The 25,744-nt window shown below is 41.1% G+C and overlaps 2 protein-coding genes across 2 annotated transcripts; both read right to left on the bottom strand.

Moving 5' to 3' along the window:
• Positions 1-86: 86 nt before the first annotated feature.
• On the bottom strand, positions 87-15,414 carry LOC118428815. Its single transcript, XM_035839033.1, has 17 exons — positions 15,064-15,414; positions 14,357-14,548; positions 13,645-13,815; positions 12,030-12,302; positions 11,184-11,360; positions 10,114-10,308; positions 9,634-9,804; positions 8,806-9,059; positions 8,114-8,291; positions 7,641-7,766; positions 7,039-7,292; positions 5,972-6,299; positions 4,745-5,059; positions 3,326-3,489; positions 2,756-2,906; positions 1,792-1,891; positions 87-1,194 (listed from the first exon to the last, which is right to left on the bottom strand). The coding sequence occupies exons 1-17, from the start codon at positions 15,239-15,241 to the stop codon at positions 864-866; spliced, it is 3,558 nt and encodes a 1,185-aa protein (XP_035694926.1). The 5' UTR covers positions 15,242-15,414; the 3' UTR covers positions 87-863.
• Positions 15,415-15,561: 147 nt separating this feature from the next.
• LOC118428817 lies at positions 15,562-25,568 on the bottom strand. Its single transcript, XM_035839035.1, has 7 exons — positions 25,265-25,568; positions 24,018-24,105; positions 21,940-22,230; positions 18,303-18,602; positions 16,928-17,079; positions 16,421-16,472; positions 15,562-15,910 (listed from the first exon to the last, which is right to left on the bottom strand). Exons 1-7 carry the CDS (start codon positions 25,265-25,267, stop codon positions 15,702-15,704), a joined length of 1,095 nt encoding a protein of 364 aa, XP_035694928.1. The 5' UTR covers positions 25,268-25,568; the 3' UTR covers positions 15,562-15,701.
• Between the last annotated feature and the right edge of the window lie 176 nt (positions 25,569-25,744).

Here is a 25,744-nt window from a genome sequence, read left to right as displayed (position 1 = left end):
CCTCTACCAGGCTTCGTGGATCAGTGGTCTAATTGTAGAAATTGGACAAATAGAGTCTATAGTGCGCTAGGGGAGTTAGCCGGCCAGAAGAGTACGTTTCCTCACCACGAGTGTTGAGGATAACGATTCTACCGATCCACGGAGCCTGGTAGAGGCTACATATTACCCAGAGTTCCTTTCACCCAAGTATGCGTGGTAACTAGTGTGAGAAGGCTTAATCCCACTTGTTGTTTGACAACCGTCGAGCATTTTGTGAGAAAGCAGACTTGATTTATTCACATTTATCTTACACCTAAAACTAATTCAAGACCAAAAAACGTGATATTTCGAAAAGTTGTGCTTCTTTTTCTTATCAATAGTCTATTTATAGTGAATAAATGATTTAAGACCCTTACTAACTTTTTTCACAAGTACGGATATATATACTACACGGTTGTCTCTTACTAGTGAAAAAATTAATGAAGACCCCTTAAACTCATTTTTTCACTAGTGTACTCATTTGTATTGGTCTAGTGAGAAACCAATTCCAGTATGTATCTGAATACAAGTGTAAAGATGAGTTAAAGTGGTCTTACGTCATTTTTGACTTGTAAGAATACATACTGATACTGCACGGTTGCCTGTTGCTAGTGAAAAAATTAGTTAGAGTGGTCTTAACTCATTTTCCACTAGTAAGAATACATATGCTAATACTACACTTACCACACACTGACACTACACATCCCTTTACCTCGTCTTTTCACTAGTAAGTTAACTACTTTTTTTCACTAGTAGGAATGCACATGCTGATACTACACTATTGCTTCTTACTAATGGAAAATGAGTTAACAGTTAAACAGTGACAATGAGTTAAAAACAATGAGTTAAACAGTGTCGTGGTCAGGTGGTTCCTTGATCCCCTCTTCATCCTTAGTAGCACCGTCGATCTGATCTTGGTACAGGTCGGGCCGTATCTTTGCACCAAACTTGCGATGTAGCTGTATGAAGCCCGAGTTTCCTTGCCACGCCAAAACAGCCTTAGTTTTGATTTTCAAGATTATTCCGTCAATTGGGTCTTCCACTACAGCTTTTGTGTCTACCATTCCAGCTTTTATGTCTACCATTCCAGCTTTTATGTCTACGATTCCAGCTTTTATGTCTTCCATTCCAGCTTTTATGCTCCGCACCATTTGGTTATCTCCAAGAACTGGAAACCTGAAAAAGACCGTAGACGTGATTGTTACCATCTAAGAACGACTCACATCATATATTATCAGGTTGGTTTTTAGATAAAGCAGGACAAAGTGTAAGTGAGATGGTGTATACACCTCTGCTGCATTCTTAATGCTTTCGAGATAGTATCAATTTGGTCTGCTTACTTGACTGAACTTACACCACAACACTGACACGCCTGACAAACTTTGATGTCCGAGACACTTCCATTCAGCACAATGGTAAAACAGCTAAGAAGACGTTCGGACTGACGATAGCCAAAACCTACCATTCTTTGAAATCTTTATTAGCATACTATGTTTTAGACTTTTTCTAATGTCTGAATTGTGTTGGCCTTTACATGTACTCTTCCAGGGAGTATTGCAGTAAAAGTTAAGTATAGCAATTTAATTAGAAACCAAAGTTCGAAATCTTGTTCACAAACAACTATTATCAAATATCAAGGATATTTCACTCAAGACAGCCATTCACTGAAGATGATCATTCACTAATGACGGGAGGAGGCCAATGATGACAGTAACAGTTGTCATATATACCACCTCCACCCTAGACTGGACATTTTTCCTTGACTTTGCCCACCTTTCCTGGTAGCGACGGGTCCTGGCAACACAGCAAATACAGATGACCAGTAGTACCGGCAGGATGATACCGAGAGCCAAAACCGCCGGTGACGTGGTTTCTGTAGAAAAGCATACATGATCCGTTTCTTTTGTGTCACGTGTGCATTGTGCTATCAGGTTCAACCACTAATGTAATGTGACATATAACAATGATTACAACTCCTCCAACCCCAGAAGTATATAATCAATTGTAGTTTTGTATTCTAGATGAGAAAGCTTTTTAATAATGCTTTGGTCCCAGGTCTCTTCCGTCATACAGTACATGTATTATTGAAATTTAGAAATATGAGCCTGAATTGATACGTTGTCTTCCAGGAAAGCCAATATTGTGGCTAGCAGCTTTTATCTGTCCCTTATAGTCAGAATATAGACTGATAATTTATAGAAGTTTATTTGCAAGTTCTTGCCCGAGGGCTAATTGCAACATGAAACATACAGAAATATGATAAACATGTATAAAATGAAATACTTTGGTATAGATAACAATGGTGACAAGTGTAAACGAGTGACTATTCTATCAATGATATGGACTGCTGAGAGCTACAATCTACGTATTTAGGGTTTGACTTCTTTTCTGGAAGCAGTGGAAGACGAAGTGTCCCACTTTTTCTATGATGCGTGGGTTATGTGACGTTAACAGCGTTATAGTTTTGTTTTCGTCGGTAAGCGTTTGGAAATTTTTGTGGAATTTGCATGCCTCTTCAAATAACTAGATTCTTTCTTTAATAAATGACAGTAGATGATGAAAGTCCAACCAAGAATCCTAAATCAACAGCATACAATCTATCGCTTACCGTATGTCAATGGAAGCAAACAACAATTATGTAGAGTATTTCATTCTATGACAACGTTTAACATGAGATTTGAAGAGGTTGTTCAAGAGAATCCCAAATGTATTTTTGCTCTCTATGGCAATCCCTCACCTGGAATTTGAGGAGGTGAATATACGAGAATCCCGAATGCGTTCGTGACGACTGACCTTCCACCATATTCCACCAGACACGAGTAACTACCAGTCATGCTGGAATGTAAGTCCCTCAAGTGTAGCATAGACACATGCTTGTTATTAGGTTCCTGAAGATGAAAAAAAAAACATATATATCAGTAATTAACGTGACATCCATCGATAGCGGCATTTGTGAAAATAAATGTTTGGAAATCGTCCACGATCACAACCAGGAACACATGATACAACGTTCATAACATGCGATATTATACGATATGATACTATTCTTGATATATGACATGTGATATAAGGAAAAGTAACCATTTGTGTCACATCGATATCGTTGGATTTTCTTATAATTACTTTCATGTCTCCAATTTCTCCAGGAGTTGATAAGGTGCCAATGTATGCGCAAAACAGCCACTGCATATTTTCCGTGCATATTGTAACGATCTAAACAGTTTTTGTGCATACTGAATGGAAGGTGCCAGCTTGTACTTTCAACCTCCTTGGTACTATTGAGTACATTCAGGACAGCTTCACTCACCCCATTGGTTATGTTGACAAATGTGCCTTCAAGTTGTCGTCTATCTTCCTTCATCCATATTACATGGGGTTTTGGATGGTTTTTCCCTCTGGTAATGAAGCTGTAGTCACACCGTAGCTTGAGAGATGAGCCCTTGGAAGTTACCATCTCTTTGTAACGTCTGCCTGGAAAGGAAGAAATAGCCGTAGACCTGTACATGTTAGTAATGAAATGAAGGGATGATGCTTGACGTTTCAACAGGAAACTAGAGTGTAATATTAGCTGTTCCAGCAAATACGAGAACAAGTTTGCGCGTGAGTAATTTATGTGAGGGAATTAACATGAAAATCAAAATCGACGTTCAAAAACACTTCTGAAGATCTGTCAAAGTAAATGACTCTTGCATTATCATCCCAATTGAAAATTGAATCTTTAAGATGTAGTAACCCCCTTGCGAGAGATGACTCTTCCTGTGGCAACTTCAAGTCGGTGGACCCTACTACTCAAAATTGACTTTTGCATGAGATCCTTAGTCAAAATTTATTTTTCATAAAAATTACCCGCCATGTACGAGAATAGACTCTTCCATTGACATTCATGTGAAATGGAGCTATAGAGCTAGATTTAACTTCAGGGAAAATTACTGTAGAAACGATTGATATAAAATGGATCAGGTTCGTAGGGCCTGATGTTACCATCATGAAGATGAAGAGCGGCCCAAGCACAAGCCGTTTGAAGCTATACGACGTCAAAGTTGACGCGGGCACTTTTAGCCCCGGCAGCCCGCAGGGCTTTTCTATACAATGAAAGAAAAAAAGATACGACCTATGTGTAATACACTGGCATCCGTAACAGTTATCGGTTTTCCTGTCGCAATAGTGTATTTCGCCGTGTGGTTTGTGAAAGTGTAACTGTTACAATTTATCATATTTTTTTATTTTTTTGTGTGAACTAAAACAGCCTTACAAGCAAATAGTGCATTGAATGCCGGGCTTAACATGTTAATTGCATCTTAAACACGACCATGTGTTTTGTGTCGCCCGAGGCATAGCTCAACCACGGGTAGACTTTACCGACGTCCGATGACTGGAGAATGATGCAGAATACAGTTTCGTACTTTAACCCAGTTCAGTTTGGCTTCCGACATACCACTTCCAACTTCAAAACCTGTCTTTTTAAAAGAGAATGTTGTTGTGTTCACAGTAGCAGTACACAGGATCCCTACTTGGGAATTGTGAATACTGCTGTAGTCTTGAAGCCAATAAAATTTCTTAACATGGTGGTTACATAGTTTACATCGCAGTGCATCATCGTCAACACAGCTGTCCCAATGTTGCAAACATATCTACTTAATATATTTATGATGAATAATTGTTTTCGTTTATTCAAATGAAAGATTTTCAGACATGCTTTAGATAATAACCGGCAGGTAAAATTTACCTTTCTTCTGGTAGTAATTACGGTGAGGCCACTTGTTCCACTCAGAACCCGGAGACGCCGCCATATCCTTGTTACTACTTCGGAGCCAACACCGCGCACTGTTGCCCTCGCGCGATCTCCCGAAGAGCGCGGGGCGATGGTTGAAGGACAGACATGGCGGGTTGACGCCGTCGTAACTGCCGTAACCTTTGAGACAGCGGCGGGCACACTCTTCTGCGTCTATGTCGTTGTACGCCACTATAAAGTCTGAACGACCACCGAAGAAGTGGCCTTCCTCCTTAGTGAAGAGATCTTCGTACGAAAGAGGCACCGGAGCTGAAAGCAGAAATATTATTAAAGCATTTTAAACTTAACGGGAGGTAGGGCCAGACCTCGATGGCAGGATTGGCGATCGTACAATTCAATTACGTGTACAAACGCATTCAGTCCCCGAGAAGCCAGCCACAGTTGTTCGGCAGCAGTCCGAAGTACATCTTTGCCGAACTCTTGGGTCAGAGACAACAAGCAATGACAGTACTTCAACAATTTTGGCAGGAAACCAGATAGGTGTACGAGATTTGCCCGTGTTGGGGCGTTCTTTTGTCTGTGTTGTTTTAGAAAACAATATTGTTTGGTACTTCGACTTGTTTTCTTTCGGTATAGGAACGACGGAGATGATTCGATTTGAAGATTTGACAGGAGAAAGAAAGAAACATTACGAATACAATATATTTCACCATACCTATGGTATGGCTGAAATATAAATACATTTCACCATACCTATGGCAATTATCTATGTAAATGAATAACAGCATATGTTTTGTCAAATTGGAAAAATAATCAAACTTTTTTCTTACGTATTGGTAGCGCATTAGCCTCGATTAATTGTTATTTAATATTATTTTGACAACAATTGTAAAACCACAAACCAAATCACACATTAGCTTTGTCCCTTTATATATTCTGCTGTTCTGGTAACCTTTCAATGCAGGGCTGAATGATGGTTGTGACGCAAGCAGGTGTGACGTGATGTCACTGAATATTTGTCCCGGTGGACTCCCGGGTACCAGGGGGGTGCCTCTCTGTGTCCCAAGATAAGATTTGATGTCGGATCCGGGTTGATTGTATCTCCAGGATTAGAAAAAAGTCTAGGGGCCACCCTGGCCCCCAAGCAGCCATTTATCTGCAGAGTTTCTCTAACGGAACCCTAGCATTAATCGGGTACATGACATGCTTTATTCTATTTACCTGCTTTCGAAGTGGTAGCCGAATCGATCAGCAGGCCTCGCCTCTGTAGAGCCACGTCAGTCATTTTGAACTCCTGTCCGTACACTTTGACACTGTAGATAACACCCATGAAACCCCTCTGTTCTTGGACAAGCCGATACTCTTTAGAATGTCTTGATAAAGCCAGATCTTTCCATAACGCATCTGTCACGCCACCTATCAGGAGTGAAGGTCCCGGTTGGTACTGCATGTCATCAGCGAACATCTTGTTTGCCGGTCCGCTGTTGATCCGCATCTCTAAATTACCCCCATTTATGATTGTCAGTTGTAGGTGCATCCAGCGATCTGGCTGAAAAGTGTACAACACTTTAGTTCTGTGTATTGTTTAAATCTTTGTCAAAAGAATGTACAATACTAGTTTTGGACTAATAACGACACTTGGAAAATAAAGGGCACATCTTGAAATTAAGATACTTGGCAATAGCCTTGCTTTCACGTCTGTATTGATATCATATTTTCGCAGTAAAGAAAATTATATTCCATAGTTTCCGTAATACGTTTTTCAACAAGTAGGAATTTCTTTACTATGATTACTTATTAGTGTATTTCACCTTTTTCTGATACACAAGCAGTATCATATTAGTCTGGGTACCATCCGGATAGTAGTTCGCTCCTATGTTCGCTTCTGCTATCAGAGAAGCGACTGTATATAGTGTACAATGAATGTCAGAGCTAGAAGCGACTGTTTATAGTCTATAATGAACGCCGGAGCGAACTACTTTCCGGATGGTACCCAGGCTAGTGTCATATAACGTTAATCAATGAATATTGTTTTCAAGAAAACACTGTAATTTGCTCCTGAAGTAAGTAACAGTTGCTAGCTGGCCCAACCCACCCTTGGTCTCATTTTTCGCACTTTCAACAAGGTCAGGAACTGCCAAGGACAACATAATATGCTTTTTCCTCACAGTCAGTCATTTTGGATGTGTATTATGGAATGTGTATTTCAATGAATGCTGGGATGACTGCATTTCCTCCCCTGCAAGTACTACATGCTAAGCTGCTAATTTGTCGGTCAATGTACTTACTCTCACTACTTCACCTAACGTCCGCGAACGTGATCCCGATCCGAAGCCCAGCTTAATGTCGAAACGGTTATCTTTAAGAAAAAGGATGATGAAAGTGCCATCTTCTTTCCCCTTGTTGTAAAACAGCAAGCCTTCCTTCTTCAATGGCATCAGCACCATGGAGATAGTAAAGGAGCCTTGCGCGTGCCTTGGGGGTGTGATGGGAATGACTGCATACTCCCGACCGAAAAATATCCGCGAAGCAGCCAATGGATCTGCAAATCAAGCAGAAATGTTAGAAGATCACCAAACTTCATTAGCAACGGATACGCAAACTATTTTTTGGAACCTCGCGATGGATGCCCCATCCCTTTCTGTTGATAGAATCATAAACTATCACATACGCTTCGCTCACTCAGTGGTTTAATCAGCAATTATGGCAACCGGCCGGGTCATTAACCCCATTTTGACGTCTTGTACGGTAGCTTTTCTCATCGCAGGGCCCATTTTGGCCACGAACATCTTCAGTAACTGCATCGCCAAGATACCAGTAGGTAGCACGGTAACAAACATCCAAGTCAATCAGAGTTTAAAAAAAAAACTTTACTTTCAGTTTACCACACCTGTTGTTTTGTTGATTGACAACACTTCCTCTACAGGAATCCAGTCCCCGCTCAGGGTTTTAAACCTAAGATTAAGGCTGAACTGCTGGTAGTTGATCCACAGGTCACTGACTTTCCCTTGAAATCCTGCAGGTTGATATAATAAGGAGGATCAACCACAATCTTCCGGCGATCTCAGATGCGATAACTTAGATGGTGTCTTCGTGCGCACTCATCTGCACTACTGACAATCACGTTAAAACATTCAATGCATAATGACAAATTCTGATGCACATTTCATGAAAATAATTGAAAAGTCAACAATAGGAGGCCCACAAAGGACATGAGATGAAAACATTTACCACATAAAATATACCAAATACCACCATAATCCAGACACGTCAATGCTGTAACGTCAAAATCACATACAAACACACGTGAATACAATGCATCCTTCACGGAGGTAACAAAGAAAGTAACTAAATAAGAAATACCACTTTTGAAGAAGGAATCCTTTGTGTATGAAATAGCTCCTCCTAGGAAAAGTGGACCCCCAAAACTGATCGGTGGAGGTTGCACATCGAACAATTGTTCTCGAATGTCTCCGTCGTTTACACGTAACGATACCCTCTTTCCAGCTATGGTGGCAACTAGGTCATTCCACGCTTCAAGCTGACCAAAAAAGTGTGCAAATAGCATCATTAGCATAATTACATAAGTGAATAAATGGTGTCATACAGTTTGTGAGTAAGAGTCCTGTCACATACGCCGTGCGCCATTATTGCAAAGAACAAAGTCTGAAATACAATCCTTAGCATAGTTGAGGATGTGCGTGCCAAACAAACTTTTCCTGCCTTGTGAAGGACAGGGTTGATCTTTGTCAACGGTTGGCTTTGCCATTGCTCCACTGAAAGGTGTAACGCTGGTTCACCTTTATTCGCGGGGTAACGTATATCCGTTGTATGTACGTATGAATGGGGTATTTAAGGTTATCTCGACGAACGGAAGTTTCAAACAGCAATATTTTGAAAATATTGCAATTTAACCCATTGACACAACAACACTGTAAAAAATTTAGTACTGCCCCATTCTGGAAATATTCTAAAAATGAACACTTTATATTCGTTTATGATCTTCTAATGTTCCTGATCCATTCTCTCACTTTCATTAACGTTCAACTACTCACCTTTGGTTTTTCCCAGAACACATCCACTTCTTCTTTGCCAATAATTGCTTTCAAGACGATAAGTCCCTCTTTCAACCCGAGCTCTATCTTTGTTACATTTTCATTGTCAACGTCGTTCTCGGTCCATAGCAGGAGACCATCTCCAGTGTACGGGAAGAAACGCACGAAGGCCCGCCAGACGTGAGAGGGGTGTGTCGGTGATGGGTACCTCAGGTACGAATTTTTATTGAATATTCGCGTGGAACCGTCAGTTTCTGTAAGGAATGTGACACAGATTTGTCAATATGCCATCTCATAGTTCAAAATGCGTATGAGCCATTGTTAAGAATTTCTTTATTACCTCCACGGCGGTTTACTTGTATATGTGTTTCTTAATAAGGAACATCAACATGCATAAATTATGTAAATATGTAAGTCATTTGCATAAAATTTAGGTTGCCAAAATCTAGTTGAAAAACCTTAAAAAGTAAAGTGGTGATGATATAAAGGAAGCTGCAAACGGCACACGTGCACCAGGAGCTGCAAAACTGGCCTACAGATAATTTTAGATACACACAAACTTCCTACATCACAGGGGGACCTGCGTCATATCCGCCGCGCGTTCCCATAAGACGGAAATGACGTAGGTTATCATGTGATTGTGCGTCTGAACTCAACTAGTAATCAAAATTTTATCAACCAACGATTTCTAACACAAATGTTAGATGCCGGCCTTAAAATGCTAGTGAAATAATGTTGATAAAGTAGTGTTTGAAAATTTTTGACACTTTGAAATACATTAAATTTTATTTGTTCTACATGGCAGTATTTGATTTGAAATGCACAGACCTATACACGGCGGTATTGAGCAGTGCTCCACCTCTGTACCCTGTCCATCGCACTCTGTACCGTCTCCGTACGGTGCAGGGTCAGTACAGGTCCGGTCCCTGGTCCTCACGCCATCTCCACAAGTGGCCGTACAGTCCGACCAGGAAGACCAAGCTGCCCAGTTGCCATTTACTAGAAATGATAAAATATTATGCATATGGTAACAGACTGAGAAAACGCAACGAGAACTAAACGTAAAGTGGGTACTATATATAATATATGAACCAACTCAACAAAATCATAACACGTTACCATGAACAATCAAATCGGCTCCTGAAAAAGTGAGTACAAAATCTTAATACTGAAGGCATCAATTGTTTGAACGACAAATACTGTTGATTGCACAGTAGACAAAATGCTGCATTGAGTAGTTACAAAATTCGGCATCCTTGCTCAACTGGCAATAACGTTACGGGTAATTAAGAGTGAAGTTATAATTACCTGCACATTCGGCAACGTGACATTCCATGATCTCCATCCTTCTGCCGACGCAGTTCAAGTTGCCGTCGCTGTTGGCCTGTTCCACATTGGGATTGACCATGCACCCTCTCCTCCTCTGGCGGTACCCCATGTCACAGGTCCGGTCACACGGTTGCCATATCTCCCAGGACTGCCACTGCCACGGTTGCTCTACATCTGGGATGTTGTAGACAAGACTTTAATATGAGTTGATAGTTTACAGAGTTACAAAGCTCACTTGAGTTGGTTAACAACAGTATAGAAAACGGAAGAGGGGCAGTGGCAGGGCGATACCGACTTCCAGCACCATTTGACCTGTTATTGACGTAAAACGCCCGCAAAGTCACGTGTTCAGAGCAGTAAGGTCAGAGAACTTAAGAAAGCTGAGTGACTTAGTCGAAAATTCCATTCTTTGTTGGAAACCGGTTAAATCTTTTGTTACAGAATATCAAGCAACATCATAGTTTTATATACTTATAACAAAAATACCTGATTTTTGTCTTGTTGAACGAGCCAATCCAAGGGGCTCACCTTTGAAACCTTGCTAAGACAATGAGATTGAATGCTTTGTAGATGTCCCCCGGTACAATACAGAAAGCCTGACAAAAACGTCTGCGGGACACATACTAATAACACATTGGAAACGGTTACAATGGCCTTGATAACTCTTACCATATTCCTCAGAGTTGCTTTGTAAAACCGTGGTCTACAAACTTGCCAAAGTGCGCAACAAGTAAACCTACCGCGGTACGGACAACTGCTGGAAAACTGTTGCAAAAGCCTTGATAACACATACATTTTACTACATAGTTGCTCTGATATACCTCAGTCTTCAAACTTGCCAAAGTGCTATCAAGTACAGTAGAAGCCGTTTAATTGCACTCCCATTTTCCAGTATATTTCGTGCAACTATCCGGGTGGTGCAACAAGGCGATGTCATCCAGTTGCACCTCACCACCATTGGATTTAGGAATTCCGTGCAAGTAACAGAAGTGTGTGATCATCCGTTGTGCAGTTAAGTGGCTTCTACTGTATTTATTCCCAACACCTACCGTTGTCCGGACACCTGGTCATCTCACACGCCTTCTCCTCCCTGTCCGGTCCTGTACACACCTGTCCACCGTGGCTGGGGGCAGGGTTGGTACACACCCTGTTACGGGACTGTGTACCGTCCCCACAGGTTAGGGAACATGCCGACCATGGGGACCATTCACTATAACCTCCATCAACTGGAGAAAACAGGTTTTAGAATGTTCATTTGATATCTATCCTTCAGAAATTGTTCACCTCTGGCATCCCTGTACTACATTAAATTTTAGGAATCCGTGAATAGTTTCATCAGGTTGGTACGCGTCACCGAATAGAAACTCTTTTTACACAACCATTATTCTATTATCACCGACATCTCGGTGACCGTCTGTCACCTTCTTCGTGCACATGAATGTATGACTGTACATACTTCCTGCCTTCTAAATTATGATAACAATAATGTTATGATAACGATAACAACGTTATTGCCAGATCATGGCCAAAGGCTAATTGCAAACAGAGTACATGGAACAGATGTACATGGAACTACACAAAGAATAACGGTATACAGTGGAAGCCGCTTAATTGCACACCAAATTTGTCAGCGAATCCCGTGCAATTATCCGGCGTGCGCGATAATGCGGAGTTACCCAGTTGGACCACACCGCCACGGGATTTGGGGATTCCGTGCAATTGACCGAAGTGTGTGTTCATCCGACATGCAATTAACTGGCTTCCACTGTATAAGGATGTTATCCATGTTACATATTTGTGTGCACGTGTATTGTATTGTGGCAATGCTAGTAACAATAGAAATGCATCTTCCAGATTTGCTTGGTAGAGAAGCCAAGCGTTGATGCCGAGCTTACCTGGACAGGGTTGTACGTTGCAGAACTGAATGTCACGTACATCTCCACTGCATGTCCGCTTATTCGATAGACATCGACGTTCCCTTTTCCTACTCCCCTCCCAACAGGTCCGTGTACAAGGTGTCCATTGTCCCCAGTCAGACAGATCGGCCAAGTCTGGACTTTGCTCTCCAGCTATCTCTAGAAAGCTTGGGAAAACAACCATCTCTTCTGAAGTGGTTCTGGACTGGTCATCAGTCAGTTCTGCGATCAAATCTCCCACTATGAACCGCCCTGATGAATGGTAAAAGGTATTGTATGTACTTGCCAACCTGCAAGATGCTTGTTAGTCTTCTCAATAGTTTAATTAAAGACCAGAAATCTGGACCCAGGGTTCAGAACCATAAAAGACTATAACTATCCCCTACCAGGATGTCAGTTGCTAAATTGACTCCTCACATCTTCCCAACTCATTAATGGCTTAGACCCAGTGGAAGATCTCTACCCGTCTGGCCATCAAGAACAATGACTTGGTATTGCAGCAGACGACAGGAAGAGATTTGTATATTAACTGACATCAAGATTTCAAAAGTCCGGATCCTGTCCACAAATATTTCAAGAAATCACTTTCAGACAAAGAAAAACGACCAAGGTACTAGTAGTTGCTGCAAGCATAAAACCCAAGTCCATGTGTTCACAGTTTGAGCTCGGCCATCGGGCATAATGTTCAAGGCCTTCACTTTCGAATCCTTGTTTGAACTGCCTCTCAGCAAAGACCAGCCCCTGTCAAGTTTGAACTACTTATATTTTTCAACTTGTAACTGTTTTCCCCACATTTCAACTAGCTTTGATACCATTTAGTAATACAATGTATGTGGCTTATGGTGATATTTGGTAGTCCAAAATAGACTAAGACTGGGGCTCTGTAGGACTGTACAACAAGTTGTATCTGGGTCAAATTGTCTGAGACACAATATTGCACTTCCAGACAGACCATGGTCAGCTATGCTTTATAATGTTTGTTAGCTGACTTGTAAAGCTATGCTGAATGTTATGTAGCCATACTTCAATTCCTTATCTGTTCAAGACTACTGGGTTATGTGCATTTCAAAACTGTTTTAAAGAGTAACTCTAATATTTGTTAATCTGTATCAGCCTGGCTAACTGATGTGAACACCATGGTGGTTGGGACCAGTTCTGGTAGTTTACGTTAGCCGAATTTATTGGGTGATTTTATGGTACAAATAGCTATGCACGTGACGTCACAGCAGTCATGTTGGTTGGTAAACGTGACCTGGAATCGTAACAGACATGACTGTGTGTAGTGTATCTGCACCAACACGTTATTGGTCAGTCCTGAATGATGTGATAATTACAAGATGCAAATCAACTTGGCACCTTGCAGGTTTAACCAGGCAGCATGGCGGACATAGTCGCGTGATACTAAGCCATAGTCACATGATGGCAAACATACTATAACAGCACAAAAACAGAAAAACGGTCCTTTAGAAACTTAAGATATACCAGTAAAACGCCTCACACCTATTAATGTACTTATGTCGACGTTTCTGTTAGCTATAGTCATGTCAACCATGTCTTTGACTAAAACAAAAAGAATTTTGAAAGAATAACCCACCTCTACGACAGGGCATGGTCACAGCTTGCACCAAGAGGCGCGGCCCTGGGCAATCCTTCCCATGGGCCTGTGGGATTGGCTGGTTGCATGTCCGGAACCGTCCCCGCTTCCCTTCCCCACAGTTACTAGTGGACACTGACCACTCGCTCCAGCCACTCCAGCCACCATCAACTATATAAGATCATTAATGATAGAGAAACAGGTTGTCAAGTAATATGGATTGTGGCACCCCTCATGTTTTGACTAAAAAAAAGATGTATACTGCAATGTCTGAAAGCAGTACAATGGATCTCGCTCCCACTAACCCCTGTTGCCTCGTATCGTCGTTTGCAAGGAATTAATCAGCCGTCATGGTGGTTGGTTTAACCAGAAATTAATCCATTATACAATCAGACTTTCCATGTGTCATGACTATAGCACTGGGATTAACATTACTTATTTTGTCCAGCATCTTCCAGTGATTTTAGCCTGAGTATCATCCTCCGTAGTAACCGCTGGCTCACGACTTTCGCTTGCTAACCACGAAAGTCGTGAGCCAGCGGTTACTACGTATATATACGGAGGATGATACTCAGGCTACAGTGATCTAACATGGCGGATAAAAACTATTCAACATGGCGGAGAAAATCTGCGTCATAGTCACGTGACTGCAATTAGTATGTCACAAACTAATCAAAACCCTTCTTTTCATTTGAAATATAGGCTAACCCACCATGACATGGTGGAAGGGTACAAAACTCTTCGGAAGTTGCCACTACGCCATTTCCGGCCTCAGTACGCCGAGGACAACCCTCGATGCCTGATGGACAGGTCATCTGACGTTGTCTGGTACCGATGCTGCAGTATGGGTCACCCTGGCACTGACCCCATGGGGACCATATGTTCATCCACTCCTTCGCATCCTCTGAACAAAACAGAGAAAGCATACCTTTAGCTTTGAAATACCATATGCTGGAAACAATAGCAACGGGCTCCTAACAATGTTACAAACGTTGACCTTAACAGTGCCAAGATCTAATGAATTATACCGTTATAATGCATGAAGTGTATCATTTTGAGAGATTTTCTATTAGGAATAAGAAGTACATACCTGCTGTGTGAAATAATTTTCATCTTCTTGCGAATGTACCAATACGAGCAAATTGTCACGTAATATGCGCCTGTCTAAGTGTACCATTTGATCCTATTTTCTTCAAACACAAGACAATCTCTACAGTTGGACAAAAACGAATATTTACTTCTGGGCGTTTTCAGTGACATCCATCACTCTTCTTCAGCATCATGCCTAGTGGCAATATCTAAGTATTATTTACCTGGATGTCTAACCTTCATAAATGCGTTAACGTTTGGCACCTCGAAGTTTTGTACTTCATTTGGCTTGCAATCCGACATGTCATTAAAAAAAATAGGCATACCCACCATTGCAGATGATATGAAGATCAGGGCTACTCATATACGTGTATTCCTCCACCTCTTCATCAATGTAACTGACTTGCGTTGGCTGACGCTCGTATCCACGTGTAGCGACTTCGAAGAAGCAACTACGTTCACCAACAGTCCCCTTTCCGAAGCACCACTGCCCTATTCCATGGTCCATCCACAGTACGTATACGCTGCATGTAGAGACCCCACATGGGCCGTTTTCTGTGGCCTTAAAAACGGGTAACCCAGCCAAGTCTCATCTCCGGCAGTGTAGGCAGTCAGGCTGGATCGGTGAGCCTCTTTTATTGGAGTCCCCTCCAAAATTATATTTCTACAATCTTGGAAACAGAAATCAAATATGAAATCCTAATCTCGTAGTTGTACAGTGATTGATCATAGATTTGATAGACGGAGAGAGAGAGACAGAGAGACAAAGACAGAAACAGAGAGAGACAGAGAGAGAGAGAGTGAGAGAGACAGAGAGAAACAGAGAGAGACAGAGAGAGAGAGACAGAAAGAGACAGCGAGAGACTGAGAGAGAGAGAGAGAGAGAGAGAGAGAAAGAGTGAGAGAGTGAGAGAATGAGAGAGAGAGAGAGAGAGAATGGGGTGTACAATTAAACGGCGTCTATTGTATTAGTATAACATCCTAGTAGCGTACATACTTCCTGAGGAACATTTCTTGTTCTGTGTGCACTCTTTGATCTCCACAGGCTTGCCGGCACACCTCCAGCCGCCATTCCGCGGTGCCGGGTCGCTACAGTTCCGTCGGCGGACATTGGAGCCCTGTCCGCAGCCTACTGAACAGTCGCTCCACGGACCCCACTCCGACCACTGTCCATCGACTTATGACAGGAGTCACACATTCATGTAAAGGTACACAAATTGCCCATTATACATGTAGTATTCAAGCCACCAGTCAGAATTTTCTGGCCGGATCCAAATACAGTACATCAGTAATGTTAACATATAAAATAACGTTGTTTTTTTTTTAAATCATGCATACATTAACTTCTAATTGCAACATTTATCAACCACACTTCAACATTACAATGTCATGGGCCTCAAAATGGCGAAACGCAATTTACAAAATGCACATAGACATTAACGTATTACTAAGTTCATTAACGTAAGTTCATTAACGTAAACTGTGGGCATAAGTGATGTGAGGATATAGATATTTACATATTATGGCGATTTATATGATGTGACGTTGTACATGATTTGGTGATTAATCTAATGTGGTGACTTACATAGTAAAGTGCATTTACATAATCTGGCAATTTACATATTTAGCGTAGTGATTTGCATAATGCTACTTATTATTATAGCGATTTACATAACGGTAAACCTACCCCTGCATGACCTGGAATACTTATAGCAGGCCAGATCCGACCAGTAGGAATTCTGAAATGTAGCAAGTGCAACGCAACGATTGTTGATGAGTTCAAAGTGAAATATGACAGCATTTGAAGCAAGGCATGTTTTTCTGATGACGGAGAACTATTGAAGAAGAGTTTCTTTAGAGTTGCCAATATATGGATCAGAAATGTAAATGTAAACACTTGAAAAAGAATACAGTATGACACCGTTCAACACAAATTTAATGTAATAAGGAATGACAACAGCACATTGAAGAACAAACGACGCGTAAGATCCAGTAGGCATTCGACCGTGCCTGACTAATGACTAATTCTGCCACCTCTGAATTCTACATCCTGTTAACCTCGCAAGTCTGGCCTATTTGGGTGACCCATATTTCCACTCACAAACAAACTCACAGCCCGAACTTAGTATCTACTTTTTCATGGATGTAATTATAACTGGTTCAATATATTACGAATCATAACATGGGTACTCACGACTTCGTGCAGGTTTGGAAGTAAGTGTGTTACTTGCTCGTAAGTGCACTTAGCGAAGACACACAACTGTTCAAGATGGGGATGAGCTGCATGGACTTCATTCAGACGATCTATCGCACCTTGTAATGAGGAGGCATGGTGGTGGGCGTAGCCTGTGGGTGATTGACAGTAAAGTTCAACAATGTTCAGAAACTTATAGAGTGAGGGGAACGTAAGCTGGTCTCTGACACTAGCATGGAAGCAAAATATATCTAGATATGCCGTACACTGGGTGTTTAAAATACCGAAACAAGTAGCAGTAGCTAGCAGCAGCAGTAGTAGTTCCAGTAGTGGTAGTAGTACTAAGGCCCCGTTCATGATGCAAAAATTAATGCGGATGCATCCGCATTTTTGGTCGATGCGGATAAATTTCTCATCATGAATGCTCCGAAACGGATTTGATGCGGATTTTTCGGGACCACCTCGGGAGGTGGATTTGAAACGGATTTTTTAAATCCGCATTTGCGAACTGTCATCATGAACGCAAATGCGGCGTGAATCCGCATTACATCCGGGTAACATGGGGTCAAAGTTCGCGCCGTGACGCGGGAAACTGTGAAATTTTAGCGGTCACCATGGCCGCATCTCACTGCAGCCAGGTCAAGGCACAAAACCTTTCGTCGCTGCCGCCTCGTACGTTCCCTTCCGCGGGCACACAGCATTTTCAGGAAAAACACTAACAACAACAGCTGGGGATCCGCCATCTTTTTCGCAATGTTCTGTTGTTGCGTAATATTCTAATTCCCTGACGCGGATCTGAAACGGATTGCCCGTTGGCATCGTGGACACAAAATGTAAACCGTTTGCATGCGGATCATGATCGGATGGACGCACATGCGGATGCATCTGAACGGGGCCTTAGTAATACCAAGGAGGTTAAAGAAAGAGTATCTTTAACCTCCTTGGTAATACATTGTAGAAGCAGTGGTAGAATTTGCAATACCATAATTTATAATTTGTAATAGTAGTAGTAGTAACTATAGTGTAATATTAGCTATTCCAGCAAATAGGACAACAGGTTTGCGCGTGAGTAATTTATGTGAGGAAATTAACATAAAAATCAAAATCGACGTTCAAAAACACTTCTGAAGACCTGTGAAAGAAATTACTCTTGCATTTTCACCCCAATTGTGAATACTGCTGTAAGTTTTGAAGCCAATAAGATTTCTTAATATAGTGGTAGATAGTTTACATCGCAGTGCATCATCGTCAACACAGCTGTCCCAATGTTGCAAACATATCTACTTAATATATTTATGATAAATACTTGTTTTCGTTTATTCAAATGAAAGATTTTCAGACATGCTTTAGATAATAAACGGCAGGTAAAATTTACCTTTCTTCTGGTAGTAATTTCGGTGAGGCCACTTGTTCCACTCAGAACCCGGAGACGCCGCCTTGTCCTTGTTACTACTACGGAGCCAACACCGTGCACTGTCGCCCTCTGGCGATCCCGCGGGGCGATGGTTGAAGGACAGACATGGCGGGTTGACGCCGTCGTAACTGCCGTAACCTTTGAGACAGCGACGGGCACACTCTTCTGCGTCTATGTCGTTGTACGCCACTATAAAGTCAGGATTATCACCGAAGAAGTGGCCTTCCTCCTTAGTGAAGAGTTCTTCGTACGATAGATGAGCTGAAGCAGAAATATCATTAAAGCATTTTAAACTTCACAATACAACACATAAACTATCAATGTATGCTGACGATATACAGATAAAATATCTGCACAAAATCTGTTAGACACATTAAATGTGTTAAAAAGATGTAGCGACCTCGAATTAAATAACAAAAAAGTGTGGCAATTAAAATTATTGCCATAGCGACGGTTTTAATGTTTATAAGTTTTACAGATTGTTGTTGTTAATGGGTTTTAATAGTCGTATTCCATTCGTTTGGCGATCGATGTTCATAGAGCATTGCTGTCAAAGGGGGTCCCTTGTGAGTGAAGGGTGAACTAATGTAAATGCTCCTCATCGATTTTACAAATCAGGGCCTCATTTTACATGAATGATATCAGTTGATCATCCTCTCTAGCTAAATAACAATATGCTAAAAAAAGGGTTTTTGCCAGTATCGATATAGATAGATATATGGATATATAGATAGATAAAAATATTTTGCTACTGAATTAATTGTGTTTGTCATGAATTATGCAAATAAGGCTCTCATTTGCATAAACTATATAACTTGATCATCTCCAACAAATTGACATGCGCAATATATGTTAAGAAAGGAGACTTTTGTCGCCTTTTCTGCTAATTTATGCAAATTAGGACCTAATTTGCATAGTTAATGTTAAACGATGTTCACTTGTACATAACTTCCAAATGCTACAAGTAAGAAGTTCCCGTCATTTATCAAAATGACATTATAGCATTTTCTCATTAATTATACAAATTATGCATTTATTTTATCAATATTCTCCTCTTCCTCAGTTACAAAGGTCACATGTTGTAATGGTCCTTTAATTGAGCTGAGCATGTTTCCCAATTTATTATGCAAATTAGCTTCCACTCATAATTCTTCATAATTAATATGTAATTATATTAAGCATCACGTAACCTATCCACATACCAAAAACCATAACAATCCGTCAACCCCTTCTTTAGTTATTCCCTTTAGAAGTCTGACACCTGTCCTGCAGTTCCAAAATAAGCCGCTAGGGGGCCCAAACCTATACCACTTACTTACAGCATCAAGAGCTGTCTACCACTTAAGATTCATAGCCGCAGCATGTCCAGAACTCGAGATATCAAACCAAGAAGTTCCGCTGCAGTACCGTAACAGGCCACTAGAAGGCCAAAAATCTTATCGCTTCCAGGTCTCAACAAGACCTACCCACATACCGAATATCAATACAATTCATCCAGGCGTTCTTGAGCTATGGTGGTCTTCTACAACCGGCACACACATACAAACGCTACCCAAAATATAACTTTCTTGGCGAAGGTAACTAGCACATCGCTATCTCACAACCACCACATGTTTTAAGCTCAAACAATGCTTGTTTCACACATCAGTTTGTACTTTTGAAAACAGAAAGATATTAAGGGTGAAGAAGGCCACCAAACTTTCCAAACTCCTGGACACATAAACCACGAACGAACCCGGAAGTGATTTCCACGACTCACAGGTCATTTTCCGAGAAACATATCTCCACAATCTTTTACCCCCTGTTTCAAATGTTTACATTTCCATGACCACCATACTACATACTACAATTCGGGTACGTCTGAAGTCCTAGGCTTTTCTCAATTTTGCACGGCTATCAATCAAAAATTACCTTGCGCGAATACGGAAAACACTGCTGAGCACGTACGTGCCCTGGGCGACTGGAAAGCTTACCCGTGGAGGTAATGGTACAGTCCGGCAGGATGCAACTACGCATGCGCGGACTTTTGACATTCCTGACATTCCTATACAGTTTTTAGAATACTTTGGAAACGGTTCCACACTATACTATTAAGCTCGCCCATCAGGCGTCGCTAAAAAAAACGGAGGCCCTCTGGGTAGGAACTAATAGTAATAGAGAGGACCATCCGTTACCAGTTAAGTGGCCTGAGTGCCCCATCAAGGCTCTTGGCGCTCACTTCGGATCAGACCGAGTTAAGTGTTACAAGGAAGACTTCGAAAACAACTACACGAAAATGGTGAAGGCCTTTAATATATGGAAACAGAGAAACCTAACTGTAATAGGACGGATTTTAATTGTAAAGACTATTGGTATCTCAAAGTTAATATACATATGCTCAATCTTGCATGCTCCTCCCCATTTCTTAAAAAATGTAAATGACTATATTTCCAGATACATATGGCGAGAAAACCACCAAAAGTAAAAATGAACATTTTGATTGGCGAGAAATGCCAGGACGGTTTGAAGATGATGGATTTTTTTTTAATGAATAAAGCCTTAAAGGCGATGTGGGTAAAAAGAATCGTAACAGATACTCGTAAGGAAAAAGAATACATGTTTGAAAAATGGGGGGGGGGTGGTCCTCATATTTCAGTGTAATTACTCTACAAAGTTGTTAGACACTTCTCACCTGTCAATGTTTTATAAAGATGTTCTAACTGCGTGGGAGGAAGTAACTATGACGAACCAGAGACACACAGACAAATTTGTTCACAGGTACTATGGGATAATAGATTTATTATAGTAGAGGATGTTACATTACGTTACAAACTCTGGATTGATGCTGGCATTATTTATCTGAATGACTTGCTGTATGACGATGGAACATTTATTACTAATGAAGATTTACACAATCTGTATGGTTTGGATATGGACTCGTATCAAATATTGAAATGGAAAAGCATTATAAGAAATATGGAAAATATAATCGTCGCCAAATCTTCATGTATACCGAATTCATACATCCTTACACAGCAACGTGCAAACAAATATATAACATTTTATTTAATAAGAAATTTGTACCCCCAAGTAGAGAGATCAATATTGTTAATGACATCGGTGAAGATAATGTTAAAAAAGCTTATAATGTTATATTCACAACTACCAAAGAAAGTAAACTGCAATACTTTCAATATAAGATTGTACACCACTTCTTACCGACTAACAGCTGGTTACGTAAGGTAAAACTAATAGAGAAAGACAGCTGTAACAATTGCGATGAAAGGCATACCATAGAACATTTGTTTATTCATTGTAGATATACTAGTCTATAGAATTTTGGCAACAATTTAGATATTGGTGGAAAAGCGTGACAAAGCAAGATATACGTTTAAGCATTATCACCCCAATTGTGAATACTGCTGTAGTTTTGAAGCCAATAGAATGTCTTAACATGGTGGTAGATAGTTTACATCGCAGTGCATCATCGTCAACACAGCTGTCCCAATATGTTGCAAACATATCTACTTAATATATTTATGATAAATACTTGTTTTCGTTTATTCAAATGAAAGATTTTCAGACATGCTTTAGATAATAAACGGTAGGTAAAATTTACCTTTCCTCTGGTAGTAATTTCGATGAGGCCAGTTGTCCCACTCAGAGCTCAGTACCGCCGTGTCCGCGTTACTACTATGGAGCCAACACCGTGCGCTGCCGCCCTCTGGCGATCCCGCGGGGCGATGGTTGAAGGACAGACATGGCGGGTTGACGCTGTCGTAACTGCCGTAACCTTGCAGACAGCGGCGGGCACACTCGTCTGCGTCTATGCTGTTGTACGCCACTATAAAGTCAGGACCGAAGAAGTGGCCTTCCTCCTTAGTGAAGAGATCTCCGTACGGTAGAGGCGCTGAAGCAGAAATATTAAACATTTTAAACTTCACGGGAGGCACGTACTGTCAATCAGATGTCATAAATGAACTTTTCCATAAACATTGATATTAATTGGACTTTCATAGCCTTCCGCCAAATCATGATTAAGAGATTTGCCTGTATTAGGCAAATTTTGCTGTTAAGGTGGGACTCTAAATTTTGCAGTACGAAAATCAGTCAACTACCAGTCTGAAGGGCCGACACGCCTTCCAAGGACCCGGGTGCCCCTGAGTTTGGCGGGCACAAGGCCGTGAGGACGGGGGTGTTAGCGGGACAGGGCCGGATGGATATTGAGATCGGTGGTGGTGTAGGATCAAGCTACTGGGAGTTGCTTCCCTCTGTCATTTGGAACAAGTATCTTTCGTGCCGGTGACCTATTTCTCCTTAGAAAACCTGGGCGCCCTAGGTGGAACGTATCTAGACTAACGTCTTCGCGGCAAACATCTTCATCTGTCCCCGAGAAGCCAGCCATAGTTGTTCGGCAGCAGTCCTAAGTATGTATTTGCCGAACTCTTGGGTCAGAGACAACAAGCAATGGCAACACTTCAACAATTTTGGCAGGAAACCAGGTACAAAATAATTTACCCGTGTTAGGGTGTTCTTTTGTCTGCGTTATCTTAGAAAACAATATTGTTTGGTACTTCGACTTGTGTTTTTTTTTTATATCTTACACTGCCTATAAAAACTTAACCCTGCATACGTAACTTAGATATAAAACAGCAACCCCTAATCTTGTTCCCCTATTTTTGATAACACAGATATATGTATATGTATATGTATACAAATTTCAAATCAAGCTGACTTCTGCTGACAAGCCGGAGGAGATGATTTTTCTCGATCTCGATCACCAGCAGTACCTTTACCCTTTAGAAAAACGTTTTTTTGCATGACAAGGGAAAGATGTCATTCGAAATAAAGGGATGTAAGAAGACTTTTGTTGGCTTTTTGTTGTCAATCGGCTGTGGGGTTGCCGGTATACTTAGGACTTTTGAAACCGCTCATATCACAACAGCGCTAGAAATGTCAAATAACGAATAAGCTAATACATATATAAGATGTGATCTTAACCTCACGGAAAATGTCCGTTGTGACACGGACTTTCTATATTTGTCAAACCTCACTAAAATTGTCCATTTGCGACATAGAAATTCTATACATGTCAAACATCACTGAAAATGTCCGTTTGTCACACACACAGACACACACACAGACACACACAGACACACACAGACACGCACACACTCACACGCTCGCGCATGAACACACACGCGCGCACACACACACACGCATAGGGCTGGGTATCGGTACAGTGTACAGGTACAAAACCGGTTTTTCTTATTGGACCGGTCCAGAAAATCCGGACCTGAAAAACTTAGGTAGACCGGATGTTTGACCGATTAGAAAAATAAAAGATTATTTCATGGTGGAAGAAAATAACAAGAGTAGAGTTGATAGTAATTTATACCAAGTTTTACAGCCAATCGTACAGGTGCAGTTAGTGTTGTATGATTTTAAAACGCCAGTGTAAGTCTAATACTCCACCAAACAGATTTCTTTGCAGTGAAATGGACCATTGGTATGAGTCATACTGCATCAGGTCCAGGTTCAGGTCCGGACCTGGACCTGATCCTTTGGACATGAACCGGACCTGGACCCGAATGTTCTGTACCGGTACCCACCCCTACACACGCACGCACTACTTTACTAACTTCGTCGGGCATAGAACTATTTTGTTCCACCGACATTACACCAGGATTTACTTACCATTGTTGTCGTCAGCCGAACATGTTGACGGGAAGGAGACCAGAATGACACAAATGAAAATAAACAAAACTTGTTGTGCCCACGTGACCTGTATTAAACATGAACACATACATATTACATGAATGAGAAGACTTTTTACAAGTGTACAAGAAAATGGTAATGTTTTTTTTTACGAAAATGACACCTGCAATTTGTGACGTCATATGCTCGACTTGCTGGCTTAACTTTGTGTGTTTAATTGTGATGCACCTTTGTGAAGCATTTGCATGGATTTTGCAAAAAACGCAAGAATCGCTATGTAAAACCGTATGAATTTTATGAAAAACGCACAAATAATTCATACTTCGAAAAACAATGCGAAATCGTACGAATCTTGGTGAAGCGCATGAATCTTATGAAATACGCACGAACCTTATGCAAACGTTGGGAGAAGGCATGTTTTGAGCGTTTCTACCAGTGATTTCTATTCAAAGCATTGAGTGGACATATCCTATCACGAAGACGTAATTGATAGCCTATGAGCTACTCTTTTGCTTCATTTCGGCGCATCACATCGAATTTTACCGCTCTTGTATACTGGGTAACAAACCCTTGTGTTAATGAAGAAGTTTATTTGCAAGTTCGTGCCCGAGGGCTAATTGCAAGTACATGGTATAAACACAGTAGATAACGTTATACAAGTGACAATGGACAGTTATGAACAATATTCTACTGTAATACTAGAGTTGGCTATTTCTAAACAGGTTGGGTTTGACTTCTTTTTTGGAAGCAGCGGGAGACGATTATACGGAGAGCACATGGTGTTCCCTTCTGGCATATAGAACGCAATCTTGGTAAAATAGCCGCCGAGCAGGCTTAAAACAACTGTCAAAGTCGGGTGGATTTTCATCCAACTGTCACGCGACAAGCCTTTCGAATTCCTTAGGACCACGGAACAATTCGAAATGCAAATAAAAACGGTTCGAAACGCGCTCGATTCACTACGTGGCTTGGCGACTGAAATATTGCAAATTTGAACACAATTCTTCCACCAATATAAAGCATACGAATGTGCACGCGGGGCTATTTTAGTTTTATTTCCGGATTAACAAGTTAAAAAGAAGCGGGGACAAACTATTACGACTTAATAAACAACCTACTTGTACACTCAGCTTGTCTTTATCCGTAGCTAGCGCTTGTCCGTACACACTATGTACTGACTTTCAACTTAGGGAACAGCAGACTTATAGTACGTAAAGAACACTTACCATTGCGCTTTTAGTAATGTAACCAGAGCTTGCTGCTTCGCTACATTTTAAACCTCAGGGTACAGGGTACACTGCCGATGTGGCGTGACAAATTGTTTGTCACACCAAAGTTTTTGGTAAACATAAGATGCTACCATTACCGATTAACGGCGTCTTCTGTTTCGAATCGGTGTTCCGGAAAATTCGCGTCACTCGCTTTCGAAACGTGAACCGTGTTCGAATGTTCGAACTGTGTCTCCCGCGTGACTTGGAGTCATTCTAGGTCGTGATCAAATGATAAATTTGATTTTGAACTTTCCCATTCCCAAGAGGGATTATATTTGGTGCCCGTCTTTCGTGCATTTTTTCATTGATCAATACTGATGCCAATTTAATTGTTTGAAACATCAATTAGTATGTTTCCATATTGTGTATTCCATAAGATGAGTATAGATGATATGTATGTCATCCTACACCATGTATATAACGTTATATATATAA

This window comes from Branchiostoma floridae, chromosome 13 (genome assembly GCF_000003815.2).
Source record: "Branchiostoma floridae strain S238N-H82 chromosome 13, Bfl_VNyyK, whole genome shotgun sequence".
NCBI classification, from domain to species: domain Eukaryota; kingdom Metazoa; phylum Chordata; class Leptocardii; order Amphioxiformes; family Branchiostomatidae; genus Branchiostoma; species Branchiostoma floridae.
This window is presented reverse-complemented; position numbering and strand designations above follow the sequence as displayed.